This window comes from Hipposideros armiger, unplaced genomic scaffold (genome assembly GCF_001890085.2).
Source record: "Hipposideros armiger isolate ML-2016 unplaced genomic scaffold, ASM189008v1 scaffold_295, whole genome shotgun sequence".
Taxonomy (NCBI): Eukaryota; Metazoa; Chordata; class Mammalia; order Chiroptera; family Hipposideridae; genus Hipposideros; species Hipposideros armiger.
In genome coordinates, this window is record NW_017731645.1 from 391,726 (window position 1) to 402,580 (window position 10,855).

Here is a 10,855-nt window from a genome sequence, read left to right on the forward strand (position 1 = left end):
ACGTATTTCTTCCCTGTTTTTGCCCTCTTAAGTCTTGTTCGGGCTTTTCGAATGTATCTAACACGTCTGTGTCTTTTCACATAGAGCTGTCAGCAGAGGCCAAAGCTGCGTTGCTTGAGTTTGAAGAAAGAGAACGACAGCACAGACAGGGGCGCTATGGCTCCCGGCGGGGCGGCCGGAGAGGAGGCTCCTTCATGTGCCGCGGAATGGGGGAGCCGAGGAGAGAGAGCAGTGACAGGGGTCGGACGAAAGACCACAGACCCGCGCTGCTCCCCACACAGCCTCCTGTTGCGGTAATGTTCACAGCTCTTTGGGGAGACTCGAGGACACACAGAATAAGCTTTTGCATTTATCGCTGAGTCTGAAATTAAAGTTTAGTAATAGGAATAATGGCTACAGTTTCTTTATAGTCTGTAATACGATTTCATCTGTGGCCTTATAAATTCTATTCTCTGGTATCTGGGTAGTAAAAAATCATTCTGTACACAACTGCTTGTGAAGAAAATAGTACTAAGAGACCAGCTTCCACAGACAGGAACCACAGACCAGCCTTGCTTTCACCTTCTGCTTGTGGAGAGGTGCTTCTCCCAGGCGCACCCCGCTTAAAATATGGAAGTTATTACATACAGAATCTAGGCAATAATTGTTTATTTTACAAAAATGTTTTTTCCTCTATACTGTTTACCATAGGTTTCCCCTTAAATATAGCAGTTTCTCTTAGAATAACTGTTACATTCTATCTATAAAAACATGAGTTGTCTTATCCTTTCCATAAAATTTTTTCATATTTTAGGGATAAATCATGTAATTTCAACCTAATTTTAATTTCCCTATGTTTGAAAGATGAGACATCTCAAAAGCAAAGACAGGAATTGGAATGATTTTTTTGTCTGTATTGTTAGCATCAGGATTTTATGCTTTTTCCTTCAGAAGTCAACCTTCAAGGACAAATTTATTTAACAGAAATATGTGTCCACTGTGTATGCCGCAGCAGGTCCCTCCTACCTTTTTATCCGAATTTCGGGCAGACCACGTTGCCTCTGTGTAGATAAGTTATATCTGAGGAGGCATTCGTTTGTGAAATAGGAAAAGTGGAAAAGAGGCCTTCCTCTCTCAGTGAGAGGCCCAGCTGTGCTGTGAGGCTGGGCACAGGTGGGTGGTTGATGATGGTGTCCCCGGGCATCCCCGCCAGGTGTGCCCGTCCGCCTCCGGTACTCCCTGCCTGGTACATCTCTTCCTGCTTTCCTCGCCAGGTCAGGTGCCACCTCTCAGCAGCCTTCTCCCTCCCTAGGGGAGTTTGCAGCAGGCCAGGCTGTCAGCCACGGGGCAGGGCAGCTGGGTCCTGTCCTCAGCGCCGTGCTCAGCTCCCTGGCCGTTTCATGGGCCCAACTGAGGTGGTTTCTTTTGGAATCCATGTGCTGTGTTTGGGGCCTGACACCCGTGAGGTGGGCGGGAGCCTTGGGGACCAGACGGAGGGAGCAGCCAGCTCCCCCTGCTGCCTTGTACAGGTCGTTACTGACAGTTTCGCCCCGCGCATCTCCCTGTCAGCAGTGCCACCTTGCTCCGAATGTTGATGGCTGTGCATTTGTCTTTTGCGGTTTTAGACGCACTCGCCGAGGTTGATTCCTCCCCCGCAGTCTCAGCCTCCCCCACCGCCGCCGCCGCAGCAGCAGCCAATCAGGAGCCTCTTCCAGCAGCAGCCCCTGCAGCCTCTGCTGCCCCTGCAGCCCACACACCATCCCTCCCCTCCTCAGGGGGTGCACATGCCGCCCCAGATGGACGCCCCGAGGGTGCTGATGACCCCTCCTCCCGGCGCCCCCCAGCAGCCTAAGAACATACACATCAACCCCCACTTCAAAGGGGCGGTGGTGACACCCGTTCAAGGTACTGTCTCCTTTGCTGTTTTAAAGTCCTAAGCACGGTCCCCACATGGTGCCCATGGTCAAGTCTGTGCGGGTGGCCTGGCTTCCTTCTGCCTCCCCCACCCATGCACACACGTACTGACCTGGTGGGCAGGCCCTCTGCTTAAAGACGGTATCTTGTTTTCTGGTTGCGTGGAAAGGGCTGGACTTAGCGGGGATGCCTGCAGTGTGAGCTGTGCTAAGTGCCTGGTGGGCATGTGGCCCTTGGGAGCCCGCGGGGGGGTGGGGTGGGGTGGGGACGGCGGTGAAAGCAGCCCCTCCACAGCGGCCTCCCCCCATGCAGCTGCAGCCAGGCACACTGCTGGACAGGCTTTCTGATGTCAGCATCTGTCCTTGTGTATTTCCTTGTAAAACGGCAGCTGGTAAGATGCACAGATATCTGTAGCCTGGTAAAAAAACAGCAGTGTTAGAACACAGAGGGGAAGCTCTGAGGAAGCCCCGGTGCCCTCCAGGTGCGGAAATAGTGCGTCTCGCAGCCCCCGGGGGAGAACGCAGGCCTGGCACCCGCAGCTCAGCAGCTGTCAGGAAACACGCTGGGTGGGGTGGCCTTCTGCAGCAGCCCCTCTGCTCCAGGACCAGTGAGATGGCTTCCGCCAGGAGCCGGGGCCGTGGTACCTGCCGCCCTTCAGCTGATGCAGAGACAGCGCCCATTGTCCCTGCTGGGCCTACACACCAGCCCTCTGAAGCCGTAGTTTATTCAGTAGTAAGTGGCAGGCTTAAGTAGGGAGCACAGGCAGCTTCAGGGAGCTGAGTGCCCAGCTGTCTCCTGTGCTGCACATCAGAGGGGTGACCCCGCGGTGCTCCGGCCGTGGGCAGGGAAAAGGCCCGTGAAAAAACTCTCTTGGTAAAGTTGACGGATTCCCATCTTCTCCTGGTGGCGTCATGAAGAGTGTTCCATCGTATGATAGTTAACCAGAGTTGTTGGAAATTTAACTTATTTTTCAGATTTTTCACTAGTACGACAATTGCAACGAATTGAAAACTTAATCGAGTCCATTTATTAACTACATGGGACAACAGAAGATCTAAATAGTAAAGATGAGATATGCAGAGTGAGGTCACATTTTCAGTTCTCTTCTAGTCACAGTGAGAGGGAGGCAGGTGGGGAGGAGAGGGGTGCAAGTGTCCTGCGGCCTGCAGACCCGTGGGACCCCCTGCCCGGGCGCTCCCTCTGGGCTCCCTCTGATCAGTCCTCACGCCTGTTCTCACATGATCCCCTGGCAACTTTTGGTCTTTTTCTCTCTTTTCTCTTATTGCTTTTTATAGTTGATTTTTAAAAAGTGCCAACAGTCAAGGCTTCTGTGTGAGAAATCTCTTAATTATTAATGGGAATCCTTTGTGGAGATCCCTCCTAGATTGCTTGCTTCCCTCCCCCCAATTCAAGAGAGTTTTATCATTGTCATCTTTCATTACATTGGGATTATTTGACAGGAATTGATGTTTAAACTCCCATGTTTAAAAATCAACGGTATGTATTGGTGAACACCTGGGTATTTTATATTTGGTGCCTAGTTTTAAAAACTGTCTTTACATTGTTCATGTAGCTTCTGTTTTCCTCACTTTCATGATAATCTTTTGAGGGTCAGAGATACTCCAGTTTTTTCTTCCTCACTTCACAGTCCAGTATTTTGCTTCTGGTATATAATCAACGTACCCCAGTGGCTATTAGCTCACTGTAGAGACTTAGGGGCTGGATCCTATTTTGTATAAAGCCTTGCAAATTGACCCACTTTCATTTTGAAATTCTGACTCATTGGGCTAGACTCTCAAGAGAAGCATGGACTTCTGCCTTTAAAAAAATGTTATCAGAGTAACTTTCTTGGAGTCACACCTTGCTTTTGACCAAGCAGCCGCACAGGGCCATGCACGCTGCCATTTAAGCTGGACCTGTGGACATGTGATGTAGTTACAGGGCTTAGTGGACAGACCTCCCTGAGTAATCATAGATAAAAAGTAGTTTATCTCAGCACTCTAGCTTTCAAGTAATTTTGATTGACTTTCAAGCTGCATCATTTCTGTATTTTTCATTTACGAGAAATTTCTTAAATTAAAACTATGCTGTGTTCTTAGTAGTATTATACCTAATTATTATTACATCTCTAAGGTAATTATCAGTCTCGCTCTGTCCTCACTTGGTCCTTCCCAGTGCATGTCTGTGTCTTCATCTCTCCGTCCAAGGACACCCGTCCGTCGTATGGGTCAGGGCCCACTCTCAAAGCCTGAAGCAGCTCTTCAAAGGCCCTCCCTTTAAATACAGAAATACAGTCGCATTCTGCGTTGCTGGAGTTAGGACTTCATTGTGTGAATTTGGGAAAGGGACCCAGGTCAGCCCATAACACCTGATCCTGAGAGCTTACTAGATGTGCCCGGCCCACATTTCAGTGAAAGATACGGCATGCCACCTTTTGGCAGTCACCCCGCAGGTGGTGGTGGTTTTTGTTTCTCTAAAATCAAGAGCAGGATATCACATAAATTTCAGTAGCTTAAACGTGACTGATTTAGCCCCAGGATGTCACACTAAGGTCTGGCTTCTTCCCTGTTATAAAATGTATGTTTTAAAATTATTTGATTCCTCGTTCTTCTGGTAGATGGATGGGAATTCTGCTCGTTTTAAAACAAAACAAAATGAAAACAAACAGTGCCTTGGCGTAGTAGCCTGTTCTTCGTAACGACACCACAGACTTGTGTGTTTCCCTTTCTCTGCCCGTTCCACTTTCCCCTTCCCTCCGTCTTGCTCTCTGGTGATTCTAGAGGTTTTAGGTTTAAATTTGTATTTGATTAGAGTGGGAAAATATAAGTAGGATTTGATAGCCTGGATAACCTGGATGTGGATGTGAAAAACACAGTGGGTTTTTTATTTTGGGGGAATAATATCTTCTTTTGTTGCAAAATACTTTAGTTCTAAAGAGGCATTCACTGTTGAAACTTACGCTTCTGCTTGTGCTATTGGGTGATGAAGACAAAAGTTCTGCTCTGCCATCTCCCTTTACGGAATTGTAAATATTAAGCACTTGAGTGTCAAGTTAATACAGTTTATGGACTGTGCACATTGTATGCATTTTGTATTACACTTAGTACATTATGTTCCTTCTCGGGTGGCTGTGAGTGTGCAGTCAGACGTGTGTGTAACGAGCGGTGTTTTCCTGCAGTGCCCTTGCTGCCTGTCCCGAGCCAGCCGAGACCCGCCGTGGGACCCCAGAGATTCCCCGTGAGTAGCAGCTGCTCCTTCTGCTTCGAGAGGGATGAGCACACATTTACTGAGAACTATTAATGCAGCAAATACACGTGGGTCCGGCTGAATATAAGTTTAAGGATTTGTAAATATTGGCCATCATTTTTGCAGTGGAAAATGTTTGTTAAAAGCTTAAGGTCAATGGATTTCTGAGAATGGAATTAATTTCGTTTAACTGTAAAATTGTTGAATCAGGATCATCAGTGGAATGCCCTTCATTTTAAAGAATATGAATTTTGATTTTTTTGTTGCCTTATGTTAAGTAAGGAAGGGCCTTGCTTTATTACAGTATGTGGGTGGGTGGGCACGCGTGTTTGTGTACGTGTGGGTATGTATGAAATTCTAGGGAATAATGATGAGATCTCTGCTTGTTTTTTTTTTTTAAACCCTCAAAAGTCTTAATGAACCATCGGTTTTATCTATTAAAATGGTTTTCTCTTTAAAACGTCTTTAAAAGAAAACACACATTCTTCCCCCCGCCCCCCGACACTTTCCATAACTTTGTTCAATCTTGACATGTCTTAACTAGAAGACAAATGTCCCTTAAATAGTTGTATTTGTTTACGTAAATTTTATTTGAATTTTTGGTTTGATTTGTAGTTTTTATGGTTTTATTAAATCAGCAAGGACATGTTCTTTTTAAAAACAATGTTGACAAAAAATGGACCAGACGATAACATTTTAATATCATTTGTATGTAAAAAAAATGTAGTTTGGTTTAGGTCAAACAATTTGATTTCAGAAATACCTAGACCTATTTGATTGCAACTTGGGTACTTCAGTAGGTGTCTTATTATATACGGCGTTTAGCAAAGAGGTTTTAATGAAGGCTCTAGATTATGGTCAGACGATTATTCAAAAATAAAGTCAGCGTTGGATTTAAGGTTCAGAGTTTTTAAAGAAACTTCCTTGATTTGTAGTCGTTTATGAATTATGATATGGTTCCTAACACTGATTCTTACTGGTTTCATTCCCTTACATTAGCTATTTTTTTCCTTTAAATTACTTACCAAGTTTTAAAAGCTAGTTAATTTTTAAACATTAGGTGATGCTTATTGAGTACAGTTTCCTATTTGAAGCATTTGTCTAAATAGCTAAGATGTATTAATTGCATTACCCCAGGATAAGCTGGTATGTCTTTCGTCATTAGATATATTTCTTCTGGTGAGGTAGTTTAACTGCTAGTTATTCTAAAACACTAACATTTTGAGTACTTTAAAAAGTGAACATCTGGGTTAAAATATTTTTTGGACTTTTTTTCATGTTTTATAGAGATAAAATTTAATGTGAAAATGATTATAGTTTAGGAAAAACATAAAGCAATGCTGTATGTAAACACATTGTAAAAATGTGTTTACTAATGTAAAATTAGAATAATCATTTGCGATTTTCATCAACTTACATTTTCAATTGGGCAAATATAACTGTACCTGATATTAGAGGTAACAGACCTCATACTTGAGTATATTACAAGAGGATAATAAAAGAAAATACTTTGTGAGAAATTGTACTTATTTGTAAGTGACGCGGTCGGGTGAGGATGGTACATGTCGTTGAACTGTTGTTGGCAAAGTTTGTGCAGCACGTAATGTTTGTCTTGTTATTGTTTTTGAGCTCAGGAGTGTGCTTGGACAATAGGAAATAGTTGGGCTAGAAATTAGTCATGTGGATGATATAATTTGAGAAATGTTTTCTTCAGCTTATTTAGTACTGTTTAACGTGTATTTTTTTTAAGTCCCAAATGCTAGGTCTTGAGCAGAAGTTTCAATGAACTTGGGTTCTTGAAAATGCAGTGCTCTACTTATTTCTGTAATCAGTCTCCCTTGGAGAAAATAATCAGATGTGGAATCTATTTTTAAAAAATACAATAGAGGTATTGTGTTTTTTAAAAGTTCATCAAAATGTTTTTGGGAAGGAAGATTAATTCTAGGTCATCTCCTGTTTGACTTAGGCCAGACTTTTTTGAGTAAAACTGTTTTTTCCCTTTTCTAGTACTGACTTAAACTTGGTTGCTGTTAGTGTAAACAGTTTTGTGAGCATTTAGTGAGTTTCTCCTTCGTGCCAAGTGCTCTCATAGTCTAGTCCCTAAGCCATAAAATGGACCAGGTGGAGTTACATGAAGCCCAGCTTCTGTCCTTAACCAGTTTTCAACTGAGTAAAATTATAAAAATAGTGAAGGTGGTATTGTTGTGGCTTAACGAAGGCCCTTGGAGATTTTTTACTGATGGCAGCGTGCCCTATGGGCTCTGTCCTGGCACTTTCTAATGGGGTGGGGAGGGGTGGTCAGGCAGTATTCACTAAACTGAGTCTTGCTTTTTAAAACGAGTGTGCGTGTATACACACGTTAGGAAGCCTAACTTCAGACTCATCAGCGGGTATGTGTGAATCTCACCTTCTTTGCACACAAAAAGATGTGAATTACAGAAATGTATTGGACAAGTCCACTGGGACGCTGCCTTTCCCTGGCCTGCGCCCATGTGAGCGCCCGGGGATCCTCAGAGAGCTGATGTTCTGCGGGCAGCGTCATACTGCCTGCCTGTTTTCTGTGAGCACCTGGCTCATGTCTGCAGGTAAACTAGCGTCCCACCATCCTGGGCCCAGGGGAGCTGCCTGGCCTTGGGCTTCGTGCACAGATAAATAGTGGTTGAGTGATTGTACTCGGGAATTGAATACTGGGTTATCCGGCTGCTTACGGGGAGCTACATAAAATGAGTAGAGAAGGGTACATGTGAATTTTTGACTTTTTGTTGTTTTCAAGGATAGGGGTGTAAAAATTTGCACAGTAGGATTACATCCTGCACGTTTAACTACAGGGATTCAGTGCTCGTCAACTGATGGAAGAGTAGAAAGGGCAGACAGTAGACCAAGCACACCCGATTCCCAGGTTTTAGAATACAGTTGGCATTAATGCTGAGGTATTCCTTCTCCCAGCGGGGTCAGGCTTGACCTTCTTAAAAGTCCATTTTGTTTGACAACTTTATGAAACTTGAGAAATTCTAACTTAGAACTAGTATGCCTAGAAATGGTGCTAAATGACAGTGCCTTCAGTTCTTTAATTAAAAATCATAGGGAACTCTAGACAACCTAATATGAGACAGAGTTTTCATAGAATTGTTTAAAATTATTTTTAAAAATTCAGATCTTGGGACAAAAGATGGTATATTCGGCTATGCTGGATGTAGCAAAATGAGTATTTTTATTTCCTGTTAATGAATTTTATTTAGAGAATTGAATAAACTGTTTTTAAAACAAAGATTTAAATGTCAAACATAAGAAAAGGGTCCTTATTTTTGATCGATCGTTTTGGAAAAAACTGCTTGAGCTCTTGGCACTGAGCCGGCACTGCTTTGGCTGCTGGTGGTGGTGTGTCCGGCTGGGATCCCCCCTCCCTCACTCTGGAATCAGGGAAGTGCTTTGTAATTATGTTGCTGTTCAAAAATCAGAGTCCTGTATTTAATTTTAATTAGGGGCAAAGCCGTTAGTGCTAAACTCAAAAATGTCTCTTCATGCTCAACTTTTATTCCCAGGACTACTTTGTTTTTGTTTTTTTAAATCAGAATTATGAATCTTTTTTTTGGAAATACAAATATATCTCAGTTGATTGCATATTAGAATGACTCTTTTTCATGCTCCTTTTCATGTCAGAATGTTAATCTGCCGAATGGAAATTTATCTCATTTCTGTGTGAATACCTAACAAGAGCTGATTGGCACAGGCAGTGAGCATATTCCTTAGGACTTCAAAGTGCTGTGTGAGGGGCTGTCCCTCCCTCCACTTAGCGCCTTCTCTTCTATGCAGTCTTGCCATCAGCCACCCACCAAGCCCAGGTCCACTTTTCCTTGGTGTTCAGGACCTTTGAATGGAATTTCACAGAATAGTTTCTTTTTGTTTTGTTTTGTTCTTGTAGCGGGTAGGGGTGGGGAGGCCAGTTTGCCTTTCTGCAAATCAGCTTGTATCTCTGTGTCTGTTTGAATTTTGTTTTCAATTCCAAATGTTTTTCCTTTTGTACGTTAATTAGTCCAATAGGGTTCTCTTTCCCCAAGGGCTCTCCCTGCTGTTTTGGTCCTTAATATAAAGCTTTTTTCTTCTCTGTAAGTATATTTCCCAGTTACATATTTGTCCTCAAAGAGATGTGTATTTTTTAAAAGTTTACACACTTAAAGTAACACCAAGATGCTGATTAATAATATTTTAAATGTTGCTTTGAGATTTCATTAACCTTGTTTGTTTTCGGTGTCAGTGCAGCTGCTATTTCATAGCGGAGGAGTAACTCCCAATCGCTCGCATTATAAAGATTCTTGACCTAGGGTGTTTAAACCCTAGTCAGTCATTGATTTTGCTTTGGTGTGTTGCATAAATGCTGGTATTTCAAGGGTAGCCAGTTAAATACTAAGTAGTGTGGCTGCTGAATAATTTCTTAGTGGTCCTTGTTCTTGTTTAAATTAAAATTAAAAATCATGTTCAGAAAGACTACACTTTTAAGTTTAAATTAGTCTTCTTGGCGTTTCCATTATTACTTAGGTAGAGATTTGCATTTGCATCCCTGTGCGAGCTCGGGGCCTCACAGGTAGGTCTGACTGCACCGTTTCCATTGAAGGGGTGCTTGGGCCCAGGTGGTGGTGATTGACAGCTCCTGGATGTGTTTTACACGGCGTTTCATGCAAATCATGTTTGATGAGACTGCTGCATCAAATTACATTGCTTTCTGATTACAGCCCTCGCAGATGTGAATCCACTCTATTCTGTCTAGGAAGAAAGTCCGCCTTTTGAATCCTCCTGTTTCTACCTTCCTGCAATGCCTTGTAATTACTAGCACTTAGAGCTGAGAAGGAGTGACGGGCATTGCTCTTATCAGATCTGTGAGGAGGCGCAGGCAAATGTGGGATGAGATTCTTCCAGCCGTCAAACATTGTCAGGCTTGCAAGGAGTGAGTGCAGTTTAAAATGCAGGTGACATAATACCCAACATCCTCCTTTTGCTAGTGGGTTTCTGATTAATCATGATTACCATACATTATCATACCATCAAATTTAATCATATCAATGAATTGCCATCTGCAGCAGGAACAGAAGCAGCTAAACACTGTGCTAACAGCCACCCATATGGGGGTCGCCCCCTCGACTTGTGTCCTGTCAGCATATGTTTTGAGTGTTGGGTGGAGACAGGCTGGGTGGGGGGTCCACGCGAGTATCTCACAGGCCAGCGAATACCCATGGAAATCATAGAGAATCAACTTCTTGTACAGATACTGACCCGTCCAGTCACGTTGTGAAAACTGCATTATAAAGTGTGTGATGAACTGTTTTGTTTAATATTTGGCTAAGTAGCTGTCACATAGAAATGAAAACCTCTCAAGCCCTCCCCAGGTGTGTGGTGCTGTGCGGAGCAGGCTTAAACTTGGAGCTGAGCTTGCCCGTCTGTAATTTAATAACGCAGCCTGCGAGATGCTGACTGTTGCGCGGTCTCACAGGCTTAGAGTGCTTATCTGTGCCGGGAACATCTCCGTGCCTGTTTCTAGTGATGCGTCCTGCCAAGCACCCACTTTTTAAAAAATATATTTTCGGGCCGGCCGAGTGGCGCGATGGTTAAGAACTCGCTTGGGATGCCAGAGGGCCCCAGTTCGGATCCAGTGACACTGCCCTCTGCAGCTAAGATGCTGAACAACAGTTCAACCTGGAGCTGGGCTGCCGTGAGTCGCTGG

At 43.7% G+C, this 10,855-nt stretch overlaps 1 protein-coding gene across 1 annotated transcript in view; it reads left to right on the top strand.

The window, feature by feature from the left end:
- The window catches only part of RBM33 (RNA binding motif protein 33), an 85,994-nt gene that overhangs the window by 30,511 nt on the left and 44,628 nt on the right, over positions 1-10,855 (top strand). Inside the window, exons 7-9 of the mRNA XM_019659088.1 lie at positions 85-293; positions 1,605-1,884; positions 5,072-5,130. Of these exons, the coding sequence (XP_019514633.1) occupies positions 85-293; positions 1,605-1,884; positions 5,072-5,130 (548 nt within the window). The remainder of the gene's footprint in view (positions 1-84; positions 294-1,604; positions 1,885-5,071; positions 5,131-10,855) is intronic.